The following is a 20,193-nucleotide window of genomic DNA, read 5'->3' as shown; positions in this document are numbered from 1 at the left end:
TGTCTGCCTACAAAGGGTATGGCGTCCCACAAGGATAGATTCTTGGAACCTCATAGTTGCTTGCACAAGGTCAGTAATAGTCTCGAAGACTGCCACACGGACTTAAACGTAGACACAGCAGACAGAGGCAATAGGGGTAAAAATGTCTTTACTTGGCTAATATTCTAAGCAGTGTCAGGTTAGGAGCTGTACAGCATACTGAGTGGAAAGAGATAAGGAGGAGCAGGTATGTGGGCAAGTGACAAATCAGGTAAAGTGCTGGGGCATAACAGTATGGCATGCTTTGAGAATGTGACAAGAGCTTCAGAATTAGAAGAATAATTGGATGCCATGACAGGTGGTTTGCTAACATTTTCTTCCATTCCTACGCTGTCGGCACACAGCTGCAAGTTTTACTTTAAATATTTAATTTTAGTAACATAGCTGCCTTTAACCATGCCTTACAGATATACAGTGTTGAATGTCACAGAATACTCTTCAGCGTAATAAATCCAACTCTGATATTTCCAATTTGTATAATTGTGCCTCCAATTTACAGTAATATGTGGAAGTCTTGCTAAATTGGGACAGTCACTGTTGTTTGATTTCGACATGTGTTTCAATGATCATGTAAAGAGGACTTTTCATTCCTGCTTCGTTCAACTGAAACACACACATTTACAGTATATACTACTGCTGATCTGACCAATGATGTCAATACCGTTATCTTTTTTGGACTAGGTCAGTATTCAACACAACCCAGCCTCAGGCAGAGTTCCCCTTACCAGCTTCAGCTGCTAGAGAATGATAATGAATAATAATAGTAGGACACTGCGCTGGTGTTAGCTGACCTTCATTGGCTCCCTGTCAGTTTCATACTGTGTTTCTAAGTGCAGTCTTGCTACACTTTATGCACCATTATATTGACAAAGGTGATCGAGATTTTGAATACTTTATTGTGGCTACATTCTTTATTGATTTTAAAGCTATTTATGGCATGCCTATGATTTTTTCTTTGTTTGGTATTGTCTCACGTTTATCTTTCTTTGGTTGTATAAAATGACATTTTCTGACACTGAAGAAGGAAGACAGTTTATCATTTCATAAATCTTATTATGGTTTAGATGACAATTATGACAACACAGCAAATAAATTGACAGTATGAAACATCAGAACAATAGAGCAACAGGGTACATAAAAATTAACATTCCCAAAAAGTCTTTGAAGTGGCATCAGGATTTATGAATCCATGTTTATTACTTTCAAACCTTTGCCCTGAAATGCCCTGCGAGGGATCTTGTTTGAATGATCTTGAAAAAAAGGCTTTCAAAAAGATCCTCCATCCTAAAATTTCATCATTCAAGACCCACAGGAGGTATCATCACACAAAATGATGAAAATCTCTCGAGGAGTTTAAGAAAACGGCATTTTCTTTCATAATGTAATCACACTGTTATGCGTATAATTGGCTGAGTGACATTATTGTAACGAGCAGCTGTATTCATGCTTTTATTCCACACCCTCGAGCGTTTCCTATCCTCTTCTCTGCATTCCCGGCCGCAATGACATTTTTTATCTGAAGATGACTACTTTCAGCACCTCCCTCTATCTATCTCCTCCTCCATCTCTCTCTCCCTCCAGGATGCAGCCCATATCTCTCCGTCTGTCACTCTGTCATTCTCAGCCAATTACTGGCTGGCTTCAGGTGCTTAACCCTGGGCCTCACCATCAATTGGCTCATTATAGCGCTGCTTTAAATCTTTCTCTCTTACCCTCTACTCCTCTCTGTCACCACTTTCTGTCTGTCTTTTTTTCTTTCCTTCCCTTGTTCCTTCTTATATCAGCCTTGTTTTTTTTATGTAAGTATTTCCTCTGCCATATTTCATTTCATGTTTATGGAGCGTCTTCTCCCTCCGTCTTTCTTTGTGTCTGTTTAGATTACTCCCTGTGTTCCTTTTTTGCTCAACCCCAATCTCCCCATTCTGCTTTCCTTTCCCCCTTCATTCTGCAAATTGCTACAACTCAATTGTCACTTCCCTGCCTGTAGGCAGCAATGGTATTAATGAAGCATAATTTGAAATAAATATCCCTTCTAGTCCGTTTTGAATTACATTACCGCGTGGTTTTGGCTCAGAGTATTCTTCTTCTATTTCTCGCTGCCTATGATATCACAATATAGGTTCGTCCATCCTGCTGATGGACTACATTGCTAACCATGGAAGATTAGTCTACTCTAGATATGATGCTTTATTGACCCTTGTGGATACCAGTGTAGCATTGCTACCCCACTTTCCTATAGAACAGTGGCTTGAAAGCTGACATGGATTCAGTGTCTTTCTCAGCAGCATGCTGGCGGCAAGGGTGCTGAAAGGGACAAAAATGTAGTCTGCTAATAGTTAAAGAGTGGTTCTAGACTAGAAAGTAAATTCAAATCTGCAACATTTACACATCAATAACTTTATCATTAGTCTCGCATAGCCAGACCTACACCACACCTATATATATGTGACTTTTTAACATGCAACTTTATGACAAATAAAACATTGAAACAACTTAATATATAATTATAAACATGCAATTTCCTTAAATTCGTTGTCCCAATAAAGTTCTTTTTCTGTCTCTTAAAGGCTACAAGTTACTTTTGAGGGTTAAAAATGTTGGGCTTTAGTGTGCACCAAAGTTAAAGCAATTCTGCCATTAAGTCAGATGTTGTGAGTTATGGCTTAACTCTCAGTCGTTGGTTCCATGCAGGGATACATAATTAAAATCCACTAAAAGGCATCTGGTACTAGTCGATTTAATCCAATTTATCCAAGTCACGAAGCTACAGGGCGTCGCCTTGTCTGCTGCTGCTTCTGTGTGTGTGTGTGTGTGTGTGTGTGTGTGTGTTGTGAATGAGTATTTGTAGCTATATTTTATTTGTTTGTTTCTGTGCATTTAATTGTTAAATCTGTTTGCACGTGTAGATTAAGGCAAACATTAATGCCTTTTCTGAAAAGAACAAAATACCGTAAAACTTCTGTGTGTGTGTGTGTGTGTGTGTGTGTGGAGGTAATGATCCAATTTAATGACTCTGTAAAGCTGTCATGATTAAGAGGCTGATAATTTGATGAGGGTACTATTGAGGTTGTACTTCAGTGATGACATTTTACACACTTCACTTTTATTCTTATTAATGAGAGGAATCTAAGAATGTCTTTGATGAAGATGGGAATGTGTGCGTGTTGGTGTGTTTCTACATGTGGACTCATACGTGTTATTTCTATTAAAAGGATTATAGGTACTTCAGTTTGGAAAGTGCAGTAAAACCCGTTCACACTTACACACAGGCAACACACACACTTTTGTTGAATCCAAGGAGGGCAAAAGCCTCCATGAGGGCTTTCGTCTGATCTTGCTTGTTTGCCTCGGAGGGTCATCGTCACGGGAGAACTTGCGTCTGTGCGCGTGTGTGTGCGTGTTAGGTAGAGGTTAGGCTGTTATTTCTTAGCTTTGAGGATATAGATTAAAAGTGCAACCTCTGCAACATATCAACAGTCACACAGCTAATGCTGAAGCTACAGGAGCCTCAGGGGTGTGTGTGTGTGTGTGTGTGTGTGTGTGTGTGTGTGTGTGTGAGAGAGAGAGAGAGCCTGTGTTTGTGTGTATTCTTGTGCTTGTTAGTGATGGGAGCTGTTGGGATTTTTAGTATTAATTGTATTTCTAGCCTTTAGCCAGCATAGCTTTGGCAAAGCCCCCCCCCCCCCCTCACACACACACACACACACACACACACACACACACACACACACATACATACAAACAGAGAGAGAAGGAGAGCCCAAAAATGAAAGTTGTCCCTGCCGTGTTTCTCCCAGAGGGAAGCTGCCCGTGTGTTCTCTCTGACTCAGACTATTCCTTGACTCTTGTTTTTCATGTTTTTGCCTTTTAGGCCTTTGTGAATACAGAAAAGAGAAAGAATCAAAGACCCAGACAGAAATAGGGAGCAGCAAAGGTATGAGAGGCCATGGAGAGAGAATTAGCCACAGGTAGCTACAGGGCTTTATTTTGACGGCACAATTGTAAAGACCCGCATGAATTATTAGGGTCATGTGGGCAAGGCTAATGACGGCATATTCAAGCGCACCTGCTATTTTCACTCTTAGAAAAAGGTGGAGTGCAATTACTATAGCTTTGGAGTACATACGTTTGCAATGCCCCATACTGTACATCTACAGTACATCACCCTGTCATAATGTTATGCATATTTTCCTTTCTCTTCAACCTTGAAATAGCCTTTTCATTCCTTCTTGCTACAAAGTCCCACTCTTTGCCTTTGGGAGTGTAGCTATTAATGAGACAATGTAGGAAAACCGATAAGGAGTAAGTAATGCTGCATGGGGCTAAGCTTTTAGCTATGTTGCATAATTGTTTACCTACATAGTTATAACTGATTTATCTAGTTAATTCCTACTAATTAATTCTAATTCCTTGTAATTTATTTTTGCATGTAGGCCATGGTGGTGCATGTATGGAGTCAGAAGTGGATTCCATTTCAATAAAAGTTTCTTTATGGTATCAAATCATATCGAGAGTCATCTTAAGACACTTTACAGAGAGAGTAGGTCTAGACCACACACATAAAGTCCCTAAATTCTAGTAAATTTCCCAAACTTTTAGGGAGAAACCTCGGACAGACCCATGCTCTTGGTAGGCGGTGTCTGACGGGGGATGGGGATGTACAGTGGCAATAACAGTCACAATAAAGGTAATGGATCAGTGACTAAAACTGGTGGTAGTAGTAGTAGTGGTTCATGTCATAGCAGGGCGCTGCAGGGCATTACATTATGTACTGGAGGTAGGAGAATAGAGTGTAGGTCCAGTTACTGACCTGAAATTAACATTCATACAGTCTTTTAATTAACCGTAACCACAATCTTTCCCAAACCTTGAACAACTGTTTTAGTTTCCTAACTAGAGGTCCACATTTTTCTTCTAATCCCTCAACTCAGGGCATCTGCTGATTCAGTGTAGTGACCCAGAAGTAGAGCTCTTTTTTCACAGATTTAAAATCCAAACACCTCATTGCTTGGAACTCATTAGAATCATGTTTTCTATGGTAGTATTAAGCCAGGGATTGGTGTTCGGTGGCCTGCTGAGTTTTACTGAATGTAACGGATAGCAGGCACGTAGAATTGTGACATGAAATTACATTAACGAAAACACAGTATTTAATGTAGATTGGTTGTATTATATTGGTCATATCATATTTTTTATTTCATATTATTATTTAATGTTTGTTGTTTGTTTTTGTATACACTATTCACCAAGGGAAATTTCACATAAGTATAACTTATTGTGGTCATTAAACCCTTTTCAAATTCTGAATTATATAATGATACCTGACCTGCATAACAAGGTCAGTATCGGCGCCCATAATGATCCAGCCTATCCTTGGTCCTAACCCCTAGCCATACCTTGAACATAATTCACATTCAAGTTGAGGACAGATGCATCATGCTACAGTATATGTAAATGGTTTGTTCAAAGTGAAGTTTAAATTGTAGGGTTGGGGTGAAAAAGCATTATCTTTCCACAATCACACTTACAAAGTCACACTACTTGTCTCATAACTTTTGTGCCATTCAAAGTGACGCATGATTAAAATGGCTTACCAAATGGAGATAAGATTGCAGACCAGCGTCTCCAAGGGAAATAATATTAGCTTTTTCCTTGGTAACAACTATTCTTCCTGAGGTCCACCAAAGTGTTTTAAGATTTTAGACGGAAAATCTTTGGTGAGTAAGGGATTGTCAAGAAAGTTTGCAATTGCCAGAATTCTTTTTTTTGAACTTGTTTGACACAGGAAACTCATTCCCATCTTCACCACATGCCAACTGTTAACCTTAATGTGTTTAGAAGAGCTTGAATTGAAGATGAACAGAATTTAAGAGCAAAGACTGTGCAAAAGTGGGACGTCAAATGAGGAGTAAGTGAGTGATTGAGATACCGGTATGGGAGAAAGAGCAGAAGAAGCAGATGGGGAAAGGGCAAGGAGGAATGATGGAGAGCTTATGAGAGAACAAAATAAACAGATAGACAAAGAAGACATAATAACATATATATCATGGCAAAAGAACATGTAAAAATAAAGAAGAGTGGGAAAGAATAAGACCAAAACAGTAACATAGAGGAGGATGGGGTGCGGAGTGAGGCTGCAAGATTGATTTCCACTCCTCCTTTTCCTCCCCTCCTCTCTTCTCCCTGGAACGGCTCCCTAAAGTCTTTGGATTAATGGCTCCATTTCTGCTGCTCATTCATCAGATTCCGGAAAGCATCCCAAAACACAATGCTTCACTAGGCTCTCATCTGAACTTGATATCTACCTGCCAAAACATCCAATAGGCCCTTAAGTACTTTCAAAGGCTGGCAAAACAAGTTTATCTCTACAGCAGGGAACAGATGCTATCCGTCGGCATATGTGCATTTTAGTCGGCATTGTGTAGATGATCACAGCCAGTTCAAGCTACAGTTAAAGAAAAGTCAATCCCAGTGCTAAAAGACCTGGATTTTGTTATTATACAGTTAACCATGAGTATTATCTTATTCTAGACATGTTTTGAGGGATTACCTCCATTTCCATCTTCAACTAAACACAACTCTGAAAGGGTTTCCATAGTGTGCGCTGCAGTTCATTACCTGATGCAAGTTTCCTTATATAGTACTTTTAAGTTTTTCAACAGATATGTCCATAGCACAGCAAAAACCACATACAGACCAGAGTAACAGTCTGGCATAATATGCAGTCAAGCAGTGGTGTAGTACTCACGATTGATCTTGGTCTTAAGACCGGTCTCAAGACCACTTTTTGAAGTTCTCGTTTTGGAGTTGTCCGCATTTTCACTCTGTCTTGTCTCATTCTCAGATAATGAGGTCTCTGGAGTTTTTATTCAAGACCACAACTGCCTTTTGATTATTTTTATCAATGCATTTCTCGTAATTCACAATACCCAATAAAAGAGGTGAATGAAGGAGAATCGTCTTGGTTTTCTGTGGGCTTTTTTTGCATGAGAGTGGGGATCATTCAGATCAATATTATATTATTATTATATAAGTGCCTGTTGTTAGCATTTGATTGTGTCGTGCAGTGTGAGACTCACACTCATATGGTCTTGGTCTCAACCCCTCAAAGTCTTGGTCTTTCTCGGTCTCAATACACTCTGGGCCTGGTGATGACTTGGTCTTAGTTTTAGGTGGATTTTTGACTAAAACACTGCAGTCAGTTGGTATTTAAAGTCCATATTTTTTTGTAGTGGCAGACTGGCGAGCCAATGGCCAGCTGTAGCCTCTGTTGTCCTTTTAATGGGCATGCCATGGGCCACTTGTATCCTCTGGTCCACCGCAGGGACCATGCCATGTCTGGCTGCAACACGCCTCACGGTTTGACCTTGTCACACTGTGCGCCAGCTGTGCCATCTAAACTGCCCTTTCACAGTGTGTGATAGCTAACATGGCAACCCTTGACCCATCCTGATTAATGAGGGCGGATGCTTTGCCCAGCACCAGGCCATGTCCTCTGGAGGTATGACTATTCTTCTGTAATGCATAACTGACCTTTTTTTTCTCCATCCCTCCATTGGTGGATCTATCTATTCACTGGTCAATCCATGCCCCCCATCCAGCTTGTTAGTTTTGTACAACTCACACTTCACCCCACTTCTGCTTAGCTTTTCTTTCAGTTACAGTTTTTTACATCTTACTGTATGTCAGTCTCTTCATCTCCATGCCATAATCGGTCTTTGATGTGCTAGTGGGTTAAGAGAAGCTTAGAATGAATGCAAATAAGAGGTTGAAATGGATGGAGGAAAGATGACTTCAGGAGGCATGTGGATGGAGGGAAGGAGAGGAGGAAGAAAGAATAAATCAGATGGATGATGTGGCAAATCTGGCATTTGTCACGACCAAGGGCAGCCCAGGAGACACCATAATCGACCTAACGATGTAAACAAAGTTATAATTCACAAACCCTCTCCTGCTCTCTTCCTCCTAGTTTCTCTCTCTCAGCATGTCTTACTCCATTCATCTACAATTCTCTTCTTTCTCTGCCATTCCCTTTATCTTCAATTCACAAGGAAACATGTGTACGTTTGATCTACAGTAATGCAAATGGCTGTATTTAACACAACATGATACTTGTTACAGCTTTTAAACTTAATGTTTAAAGTGAGTAGTGGACTCTTTGCTTTGTCGTTCTAGTGTTCATTTGTTGATTCTACCTCCCCCACCCCCCGCCACCAGTGTATACCCAAATAGAAGTGAGCAATCTGTTTAGAGGGCCTCCAACCGAGCCCCCGCCAGATTATCTGAAAGATTATCGTCTATCATACCCAACTGATAGACCACTGGATTAAGTGGGTGGTAGCGGTACTGGATGGTTGGCGAGGGGGATTTGGTTGGCTGCTATTTGTTGTTTTTGGCCTGTTCCTCTCCAGACCTCTGAGCATAAATCTGATTTTGCTAACATGGTTTGAGTCTTTGCAGAAACTAGTCGTTGCAGTGAGAGGAGCTTTGATTTATTGCTATTCTTGGGGAAAACTGCTAATTTCATTCTCTTTCTCCGGCTCAGTGATGAGTGATTATGTCTCAGTAATTGAGGAATTACAGTGTGTTCGTTCATTACAGGAACATCACTTGATCTGCTTAAACATGCATAATTACAGGTTAGTTCACATTTGTTCTCCAGAGGAGTTTGACTCTGAACAAGGTCTTTCTCAGCGTTTGTTCCCCACTGGAGCATCCTTTGTTAAAATGTTTGCACTTTTGATCAGGCTGTCTGTAAAGGCATCTACTTACTATCATTATTGTTAATACGATTCATCCATATGCTAACCACCAGGGTGAGGGGTTGTGGGGGCTAGGGCTACCCCAGCATGCACTGGGTTACAAAAAAGGTATACCCTGGACTCCTGACTTTATACTAGACTTTGTAATGAAATCTCTGCATGGTTCCATCCTCAAATGATGGAAATCTCACATAACAAAACACTCACATTAGTGGTTTGTACTCGCTCCAGATTAATCTGCCTACCACATTTTAGGAAAATCCATTACAAAGTTTGGGAAATGTCCTGCTGCCTGCCAGACAAGTAATTATATCACCTAATTGGATGTCTTAAGAATTGTTTGTCAGAATGGGTAGTTTGTCAACATGCACGGCCTTCTTTAATAAAACGGAATGACAGCAAGCTGAGTCCATCGGCCCATCTGCACCAGTCTCAGTCAGATGTAGTTAAGTCCTATTTTCTGGGGATAGTATGTGGGCTCTGTGAAAGCCTATTGCCTGCTGGGCTGACCTGAGGATTGGGTCATACGTTAGTTATATTAGCTCTCTACAGCAGCTTTCCTGGCTGCCAAATGTCAGTCTGCTCCAGTCTTATCCAGCAAGGATAGACTACTTTAAAAGCTTTGGACCTCTAAGTACAAACAAAGACTCTTTAAACCATCAAGCACCACAGGGAGTTTAAATCTGCACCCAAACTCTCAAACACATAGATCTCTCAATGCATTACACCCACAGACACATGAACACAAATGTACAACGCACACACTGGCTACCAAAACACTTGTCTTCTGTCTCAGATGGCCTCTAAGATGGCTTATCCATGGTGCCGCGGTCTCATCTTGCCTCATTAGGCTGATCTTACATTTACAGTAAGCAGCTTATATCTTATAATACACTCTTCTGCTTTCATAAAGAATGTTGTGGGGTTAAAGCATGGGTTAAGTTGCCTTTGAACTCTATGAGATTGATTATTTCACTTTAGGAGGCATCAATTAGTTTGGCTTTTTTTCAAATTTAAATTATTAAATTAAAAATGATAACTACGTTTTGCCCAAGAAAGCTTAAAAGGGACTTTCAAGGATTACTGAATTGATTTTGGACAATTTAGAGAGACTAAGAAAGTGAAAAATGATGCTAAATATTTCTGGTGCACACATTTTCCTTCATTTAAAAATGTAGATCAATGTCATTCAACGGCCATTTTATTATTTGAGAAGCAAAACATTTGCCGTGGTTTTAGATGTTACACACTAAGCATTAATGTGACAAAGCTTTACTAAAAAAGTCAAAAGGGCAATCCACTAGCTGGAATAAATTACTCAAGGACTTTTCAGCTGGGCAATTTGTTGCATTCCCCACACAGTCTTCAAACAACAACAAAACAACCGAGAAATAAGGTTATGTATCTTCAGAGTTTGACTGTGAAGGTTTAATGAGTTCAACAACTTTGAGTGGAAAATCCTGCCTGAGGATCAATGCTGAGTTCTTGAGAACAACAGAATCTTCTCAAATGTCACTAATTCATTCGCTAGGTTGTTCTTCCAACAATAATCAGACATAATTAACGAGTTTTTATTTCAGTGCCAAAACCCTTTTCTCCTGTATGTGTCTGTAAGTGTCTGTTCTCGCCAGATTTTGACGATCACACACACATTATGAGTAAAGTTTCCATTTCAGTTGGAGAAGTACAGCTACTATAGCTACTCTAATTATGCAGTGACCTGTTTTGGTTGCCATTGGTAGCTGATAGAAACTAATTAAGAAGACAGGAAGATTGAATTGAACAAGCTTGTTAGTGTGCAGTCAGCCGTGGTACACAAACTTGGGGATGAGAGCCCAGCATATGGCCGGAACAATGCTCTGTGTGTGTGTGTGTGTGTGTGTGTGTCTCTGTGTGTGTATGTGTGTGTGTGTGTGTGTGTGTGTGTGTGTGTGTGTGTGTGTGTGTGTGTGTGTGTGTGTGTGTGTGTGAGTGACACATGGCGAAGGCAGTAATAACCACTCCAAATGTCTTCAGATCAATACAGGGACTTCTGTGGTAATCTCTGGCTTGTGAATACAGGCTTTCCTGTAACGACATAGTATGGCCTATTGGTCACACAGACTTTCCAGCTAGTAATGGATAGGTCCGGAACCTGTGGACAGCTTCCATGTCCCATTAGAGCGGCCTTGAGCAATGCACTGAACCAAAATACTGACAGTGAGTTTCAATTAATACACCACCCGATTCTGCTGAATGTTAAAAGTTATGCTTCTATAAAATAAACGAAAATGTAATTTGTTTTTTTTCAACTGGCCAATGAAGCTGGCAATCTCAAACATAAGGGAATGAAATGATTGTAGGTTACAAAATACTTTCTTTAAACAGAATTACTCTCAACAATTATCAAGATTAATTTAAGAATTCAGATTTCTGTATGTCACTTTGTGAAGAGCATGCCAGGACCAATGAACTCAATATATCCTTCATTTTACTGGCTATACGCTGCTCCAAAATGCATTGAGAGGAACTTGTACAGCTAAGGAAGTAGTTGGATAAATAGTGAAAGATTGCTGTATACATATCAAATCAAGCTTTAGTTTGATTCTTACAGTGAGGAAGTACTTTCAACAAAAACTGCCTTTGTGGTGATCTAATGTACATTTCAAAGAACAGTTCTGAGACAACTGGATGGCAGAGAGGGTAGAAAGATGATCCTTTAATATAAAGTCGAGAAGTTTAAGCCTTGAAATCTGATGATAATTTGGTCCCTTGCCAAAGAGTATAGCCAGAGGAGATGGTACTGTGGCTCAGTGAAATCAGTGGCTCAACAGTCTTTTCTTGGACCAACATACTGTATTTCCTGCTCAGCCGAAGTAATGACTTTTGTTTCTGTCCATTTTTCCTTCAGATCCAGTCCAAGGGCCCCAAAATGTCAACGTGGTGGATGTCAGAGCCCGTCAGCTGACTATACAGTGGGAGACGTTTGGGTATGCTGTGACACGCTGCCACAGCTACAATCTGACGGTACGCACTGCTGGCCACAATTTGTGCTGTAACTACAAACTCAGATGGGGGTGCAGACCTGCGACTAGCAAATCGCCACATGAACAACTCTTTTGGTTCCGTATTTTTTAATACCCCAGTTCAAAAATAGTATCCATCCAAGACAAAACTGACAGGTGACATGACTTAAAGGAAAAGGTCGCAATTACAAATCTGTCTACTACTTTAGCACTACGGAGTGCGACATGTATTTATCAATACACAGTTAGGCTGCTGATATTTCAGAGCCGTGGTCGGGGCCGTAGATTCTAACTTGCACAAACCTCAGTCAGATAAAGGATCAATGAGTCAGGCAGACTGGACTAATATATTCAACTAAACAACCCCTCTTCTCCTGAGGTTAACAGGGGGCATGCATTTTGGTCATTTTGCCAACTGCACACAGTAGTCTCCTCCAGTCACCTCAAATCGCCTACTGGTTACATTCTATGGTAATAATGGGGAGGAAAGAGAACCAGCCCATAAAGAGCCTGTACGAGCAAGCAGTCAGGAAACAAGCGGCAACAGTTACTGCAGACTCTCAACATCCTGTCTTTCCGGAATATGAACTTCTGCCGTCAGTGAGAAGATTCCGTGTGCCAAGATGTAAAACAAATAAACTTATATAGTTATAATTTATCCCAACCTCTATAAAGCTGCTGAACCCCAATGGTAAATCTTAGCACTAAGCACTTTCATTCTCAAAGTCACTTTTTAAGAGGCAGTATTGTCTGTCCATCATGTTCTTCCTTTACGTCTTTAGATGTCTTTTGTTGATCTTATGCTGATCTTATGCAGATTTCATGTCGATTTCATGTCGATTTTAGAATGTTTCTCTGTTACAAGTTTGTATTGTGAAGCAACAGATTGTTGCACTGAGCCCAAGACAAATTTCCCCTTGGGGACAATAAAGTGTATTCTATTCGATTTTAATAAAGGTGGATGGTCACATCTTCAAACTTCTAAACTCCAGTATCATATTATAAGTTGTTTTATTCACAAGTGTTTTGACAAACCTTTTTACGTGCACATTTGATCAACACCGCTGCTTTAAGATCATTAGTGATTTGTAGCGTTCACAGTTTGGACCCGGACAGTGAACTCACGTTCTCCACTTTGCAATTCTGTCAAAGCATTGCAGGGTGAAGTGCATCACATAGGAACAGCTCTGCGTTGGTAAACCCTGTTCTTAACCAAATCAAAGTGGAATAAATGTCATGTCTCCCCCCCCCTCTTTTTTTCCAGGTGCAGTACCAGTATGTTTTTAACCAGCAGGAGTTTGCCGCAGAGGAGTTGATCCAGACCTCGTCACATTACACCCTGAGGGGGCTGAGGCCCTTTGTCACGGTCCGACTGCGGCTGGTCCTGGCCAACCCCGAGGGCAGCAAAGAGAGCGAGGAGATAGTCAAACAGACAGAGGAGGATGGTGAGTGAAAAAACCCCACCATTTGTAAAAATGTATTTATACGGAAGGGGATTAGGGCCACATGTGATTTAGCCACATGTGAAAAACATGTATTTAAGTTCTGACTTTAAATTCAGAATTCTGAGAATAAATTCCCACTTCTGAGAAAAAAAAAAAAGATTCTCAGAACTTTTCATATTTTGAGCCATATTTTGCTTTGTGGAATTGGTGGAGACCAAACCCGAGCTTAAAGCTGACTAAATGTTGGAAATGCATTTGTCAAGTAGCCAGAAAGATGACTCCAATAATGAAATACTAATGTTGCTCTTGGGCATGAAAGTAAGTCATTGTTTCCTTACATACCAGAAAACATTTCAAAGCAAATGGCATGCTGTTTGATGTGTATCATGTTTTGATATTTGTCTACCCTCTGGTATTGAGAAAATTGAATAATGCAACTTTAACTGAGCTCCAGCACAGCAACTGACTAAGCCACACTGCCTTAAGAGAACAGGACAGCATTTAGAGACACATTCCATCTTTAATCCCTGGACCACAGGTTTGATCCTGGCAACATTCAAAACTGCACCAATCAACAGCCGTGTCTTATCACTGTGCCCTTCAGCAGGAAAAACTACACAGGATGTACTGGCATTCTTTATTAATGCCTCAAATATAAATGTACCCTAAGAGTTGGAATTATTTCAAAACAACATTTTTAACTGCTGTTTTCCCTTCCAGAGGGCTTCCATGTTCTTCTAATTCAGAACAGTGTGTTTCCCCCCAGCCACTACAACTAATAATTCATTGATGCTTCGCATTTTTTGTTTCCAACAACATGCCTGCGATAAGCTGGAATAGCTCAAATCCATTAGAGCAATGCTTGATAAGCAGGATAAAAAAAATATTGTTCTAATGATCCCAAATCTCTCATCTCTTTCCCATCCTCCTCAGGGCTCGCTGTTCTTCTCCTGATCTCATAACTAATATCCTCTGAATTTAGCTTCTGGGGAACATCACATCTCAGCCTGAAATTCCTACCGTTATTAGCTGAACACGCACGTGCCGAAAGTTGTCTGAAGCCGTTAAAAAGACTTATCATGACTGGGGAGAAGCAATCGCTCTGGGGGAAGGAAGAAAAAAGGCCTTAATTGTTTAGTTCTTAATTGTTTTGTATTTAACCATCGTTAATCTCCTGGTTGTAATTCAGTAATTAGGGAATGGAACAGCAATTGTTCACATGCAGGCTAATTGCTGTTTGTACGGTAATGGCTTTATAGCTTTGGCTTTGCAGCTCCTGCAGATGAAGCAGCTACGCACACACGCATTCACACACGCACATACGAAGACATGCACGCACACGCATACAGTACATATGCACGCACACACTCACGCATGCATGCACACACATATGCACCCAGGCACATACATACGCACGCAGGTACATAGATACGCACACACGGATGCACACACACACACATTCTTACGCACGCACATGCATACGCACACACGCACACATATACAAATGCACGCACACGTGGTTTTCCTCTTACTATTTAATGTTGCTGAAGTAATCGAAATGTACTTTAACCTCTGTGAAAGGGCAAAATGAATTAATAATTTGTAATTAAGATATAAAATGACTTTTCTCTCACACACAGGACTAATCTTCCCTAGATTATAACAGTAATCTTAGAAAGAGAGCTTCTCATGTTTTAATCATATCCTTCAATCACGAATTGTTTTACCTACTGGAAGCTGCCCACTCAACATTTACAACATAACACACACACACACACACACACACACACGTTAATTTGTTACATCCATTATTGTAGAAACTTGTACGTCCATGGTGCTTAGTAGTAAAAGTTTTTCCAGGTTTACTCTAGAAACCAATTGCCTCTTTTCCGCTACACACCGCTTAAATGCTTATTTCCTACGGTGTGTTTAAAAAGCTGAAATGGTCAAAGAAATATAAAAGTCAGAAAGTTAAAATTGCTACATGAGATGAGAAGATCATTGAGAAGTTGTACTCCCAAACGTCTCACAAGTGGAGGTGAGAAATATTCTTAGTCAGAGCATCAACAGTGTGAACCTGCACAGTCACACATGAACACAAAAATGAAAGAGCCAACCTGTTCTCCATCCCAACGCGTCACCCTGACGCTCGGTCAGTGGCTCTCAGCGTCAGATAGGACGCAAAAATCTCCCTTTAGTGTCTGTATGGAACGCACCAGGCAGAGCAGCAGCTCGACCGCGGCGCTGTAAGATGACGGAGGATCAAGCGAGCCAACAGTAGCGAGAACTACAAAGGATCTAACATCCACATGAGGAGGTTGGTTGGGGGGGTGGATGGGTCAAACAACCCAGGACTTTCTCCCAGGAGAACAGGATTTGTGTCACGTTCTTCTCCCGCGTTTCCCTAATTTGGACATTTTAGAACACCACCCACCATTTTTTCCTAAACCTAAAATTTACGCCAAATCGATCCCAAACCACAGCGTCAAAAACTGAGGCCAAGGGGTCCCATCGCTCAGTTGAAAAATGTACCAGAGCGTCAAATGATGGGATTAATTGGTATTAGTTGAAACCCCTGTTCAGTCTGACTGAGACACTAAAGGAGACTTTTTGCATCAGTAACTAACGCCAGAGCCCCCTTACCAACTGTTGGTTTTTGACGTGCTGGGTTTGAGACTGGGTTGCAACAGCAATAATTTAAAGGCTTAATCCTCTGAGGCTGGAGTTTTGTCTGAGTACTCAAGAGACCAGTTACCTAAAATACATTTGTGGTGTGGGTCTGTTGTGTGTTAGTGTATATTTATCCATCTTCATGTTTGTTTTTCTACTCCGTTCTCCATTGACCTCCAGTCGTCCATCCGTTCATAATGACAAAAGACAATTTGCAGCCAGAAAACATGCACGCATGCACTCACCCACGCACACACACACACGCACACACAAAACAACTCTCAACCTCTGAGACAAATGTCATGTCCACTCACTGTACACACCAGCCTATTTACCTAACCATGAAACACCTATTTGTCAGGTTGCTGTCAGGCCTCTTATTTATCAAATATTGGCTAGAGGAAGTCAGACTAGTTGTCTAAGCTCTTCAGCACACACCTCAGCCAACGTTTTTCCTCTAAGAATGATGTTATACAACTCTTTTGCCCTAGCAACCTGTGCTCTAAGGCCAACACAATGCCCTACTAGCTTTCTTTTGTAGTCGTTTTGTACAGAGACCCCGAGGTGACATGGAGGGAAAAAAAGAATTACAAAAAAAAAAAATCTTTTGTAAGATTTGACTTTGTTTTGCAAGATCTCGAGTTTAATTTGCGAGGTCGTGACTTTGACATGGATAAAAAAATTGAAAAATTGAAGTATGCTAAAAGTATGCTAACTCAACAGTTGTTGAATGAGACGGCATGCTCAGTTTTTGAAAGATGCTCATAGAATGACAAGTAGCACTAACTCAATCCTTTTCTATTGTTAAGAAAAGGTAAAAGTGTTTATTCATAATCAACATTTGGGTTTGTCCATATATTATTTATAGCCAGATTTATACAACATTTTCTACCTAAAATCATGGAGAAAATATTTTTTTCCATGGCTGTTGACGGTATGTTCTGATTTATAGAGTGATGGAAAGAAAATCTCTTCTGTTAAAACCTTTGTCGCTAATGAGTCAACAAACTAAAAAAAGAATTTTGAACCTGGCTTTATCCCATGTTCACATTTTCTTCGGGAAACAGGTGCATATTTAATATGTAAATTTGTACAGTTAAACATACAATATCAGAAAAGTTGTAAAACAGAAAGATCTTGTCTCAATGTTAGTAATGAACGGGGTGAGGTGTAATGGTGATATCTATCAGTTATCTGCCAGTTCCCTGTTCACCTGCAGTGTCTCCCTTAACTCCCTGTCTGGCTTTCACGTCCCTGTTCCAGAGAATTAATGATGCTACAAAACACTAAAATGGAATTATTACAAATTGAATTTTCTTACAATAAAGCAACAAAAAAAAGCAAGGTCAATGTTGTTCTAAAATTACAATAATAATTAGAACAATTATATTTTGTACATGTTGTTGCAACGCGTTAGGGTTAGTTTAGCCAACAAATGGTGACTGTCCTGCGGATCAGGGTTTGGATTAAAACCCCGATCCCCTTAAGTAGTAATCCACGGACACAAACACCCGTTTCCTGGGTAAATGTCCTGTGTTTTCCCCTTGACATCTCTGGGACAGGAACTCTGCACCCCCACTTGAAAGCCTTGTGTTTTAGGACCTATACCTCTTCATGCTCTAATACAGAAGCAGTCACTGTAGTGCTACCACTTCTGATAATAATGGCTCTATTCATGTTGTTTTTATCAGGTCAGATATCCTTGCAGTCGTTAACACTATTCAAGGTCAAACAGCAGATATTAAGTATTAATATACTGATCTAAAATCCCCATGTTTGGGACATGTTTATATACTTATGAATCCCCCCACTCCCATTAAACAGAGTCTCGTCACTCAAAGGCCAATCATAGTCATTGTGATTTAATCATCTTTTTATCATCAGAGGACTGGGTGTTTTCTAACATCACAGTAGAAGAGAAACAACAATCAGAGCCATCAGCTTTTGTTATTTTTCTGTTTTTCTTAATCAATCAGTTGTCACTTTACAAAAAGGCAATTCATCAAAGTGCATTCAGTTGTAAAAGGGCACTTATTATGTATGTCCTTTTAATTATTTTAACCGTGTATTCCGGCTATCAAGGATCGTTGAATGCTTTCAACATATAAAGGACATGTCATGTTTTGTCTGATTAAAAAAAAATGAAAAAGATTCAGCAACATGAAACAAGCCTTGTTTGTACTGCTCATGGAATCTGGTTCAGGTTAACAGCTTCAGAAGAGCTTTTAATCCCAACCTTTCAAAGAATGTGCATGTGTGACTTTTACAAGCCTGTTTTATAGCATCACCATGTTTATTCTCGCTGACTGTTTATGGAGATGACACCGTGGTACTTTAACGTTAAAAGAAAGATTTGTAACATCTTAAAGACAAGGCAATTCACTCACAAATACCATCTGTTTGATGGGAAAAAAATATAACTATTTTCTTACAAAACACCTGCTCACACTGTTGAACATCCCCTTTTTCCTTTAAAAACAAGGTAAATGCAGTTTGGTCGGAAATCATAACAACTAATACATATCTGCCATGTAATCTTTATATCACCAAGTGTAATTTAATCGTAATCCAGCCCAGCCTCTGCTGGTATTTTCTGGCTTTTCATCAAGATGTGTTTATTTGTTCCGTGGGAGGATTAACCTCTACAGCGATGAAATCTTGAACAACATGTAGACTGGCTTTGTGAACAGATTGATGTAGCATGGATTACTCCATGTTTTAATGTGAACATGAGACTTAATGAGCTGTTCCATCCCAAAGAAAAGAAATGTCATTTGTACAAAATGATTGATGACACTGAATTAATGTCCGTCATGGGGCTTTTTTCATAGACAATGGCAAATATACTGACAAACTTTAGAAAACCACAAGGGTTATTTTCTCAGGTTTAGATATTAGGAAGGAAAAACAAACAAACAGATTGCTCTATTGGTTTGGAGGACTTGTTGAAGATTTGTATAGATGGCATATTTGCATTTTTAGTTTAAAACTGTGTTAAAACACACTATTACTGTTGTCATGACATGACTAGCGTAAGTGTCATGGGGCAGAAAAACGGATGGGAACATAAAATGTGTTTTGCCAGACATTAATATAGCTACTGTAAATGATGAGATCATTCAATCACTAAGCACACATCAATATTTTAACATCATTAGAACTGTATCTTTTTATTCTCCATTCTGGTTGTAAACCAATACGTTGTGGCTCTTCACACAGGAGCACTCTCATCCATACAGGGACTAGCACAAGCATGCATTATCCCACACTGCTGCTGTTGGAGATTCACTTCCATCTTGATTACATGCAGTGCAGTGATCCCCAACATCACTAACAAGCAACACTTTTAAATTTGCATTTTGCTCGCAGATAGCTGCTACAAATCTCTAAACACTTACAAAGAATAAAAGTCAAAATTTCCATATAAACAACCAGGTCTGTTGCTTATTATAATAATAAAAAAAAAAAAAAACATGGATAGGGGCTAATAGACCAAGCCAGAGAAATGAATGCCAGGGAAGAATTGCAGAGACCATTTCATGACAGCAAAGACAATTTGAATTAAACTGAGGATTGCAAGAGAGTGAGAGAGAGAGAGAGAGAGAGAGAGAGAGAGGTTAGGACAAAATGACAGATACATGTATAGGTGAAAGAGAGAGAGAGAGAAAGAGAAAGAGAGTGAGAGAGAGAGGGAAGGGAGAGAAAAAGAGTGCTGCCATGCAGGATGGTGGAAGTTAATTAAGTTATGATTAATGTGTTACAGCTGCCGTTATCTTTTCAATGAAGCCTGTTTTCTTGCGTCTCGGGCCCCAGGGTTCACAGGAAAACACACACACATATATGCAGAGAGAGAGCGAGAGAGAGACATACACTTACATACCAACGGTGGATGCACATGTCCGTTGTGTGAGTCAGTCGTGATGCACACAGTCACGTCCATGCTGGAAAGCAGCATGCAGACGTCACGGTGCACACTGTGAGTCCTAGAAGGCTTTCACACGTGCATTCACAGACACAAATCTCCAGGTAGACATTGTGCATCATAAAGATGAAATGAGACACACACACACACACACACACAAACACAACCATCGTGAGTGATAAGGTTTTGAATAAAAATGACAGTGTCTAATTGCGTTTCTTTGTTAGGGTAATTTGATATGCTCCACAGGCTGTGGCCTTAATCAACACCTTGGAATTACTAATCTAAATATTCTTCTGTCAGACTTCTCTGTCACTGTGTGTGTGTATGTGTTTGTGTGTGTGTGTGTG

General features: G+C 40.1%; 1 protein-coding gene and 1 long non-coding RNA gene across 16 annotated transcripts in view; one reads left to right on the top strand and one right to left on the bottom strand.

Moving 5' to 3' along the window:
- The window catches only part of ptprt (protein tyrosine phosphatase receptor type T), a 385,704-nt gene that overhangs the window by 162,028 nt on the left and 203,483 nt on the right, over positions 1-20,193 (top strand). For all 15 annotated transcript variants that reach the window (XR_004331615.1, XM_032513298.1, XM_032513297.1 and 12 more), the window contains 2 exons: positions 11,692-11,807; positions 13,071-13,251. Coding sequence is in view for 14 of the 15 variants with exons in the window: in XM_032513298.1 (XP_032369189.1) it covers positions 11,692-11,807; positions 13,071-13,251 (297 nt within the window). In the remaining variant the exon portion in view is untranslated. The remainder of the gene's footprint in view (positions 1-11,691; positions 11,808-13,070; positions 13,252-20,193) is intronic.
- Positions 11,983-20,193, bottom strand: part of LOC116687717 (uncharacterized) — a 113,842-nt gene continuing 105,631 nt past the window's right edge. The window contains exon 4 of the long non-coding RNA XR_004331616.1: positions 11,983-12,143. This is a non-coding gene — a long non-coding RNA (uncharacterized LOC116687717). The remainder of the gene's footprint in view (positions 12,144-20,193) is intronic.

Source organism: Etheostoma spectabile, chromosome 4 (genome assembly GCF_008692095.1).
Source record: "Etheostoma spectabile isolate EspeVRDwgs_2016 chromosome 4, UIUC_Espe_1.0, whole genome shotgun sequence".
NCBI classification, from domain to species: domain Eukaryota; kingdom Metazoa; phylum Chordata; class Actinopteri; order Perciformes; family Percidae; genus Etheostoma; species Etheostoma spectabile.
The sequence above is the reverse complement of the archived record's forward strand: the minus strand, read 5'-3'. Positions and strand labels throughout refer to the sequence as shown.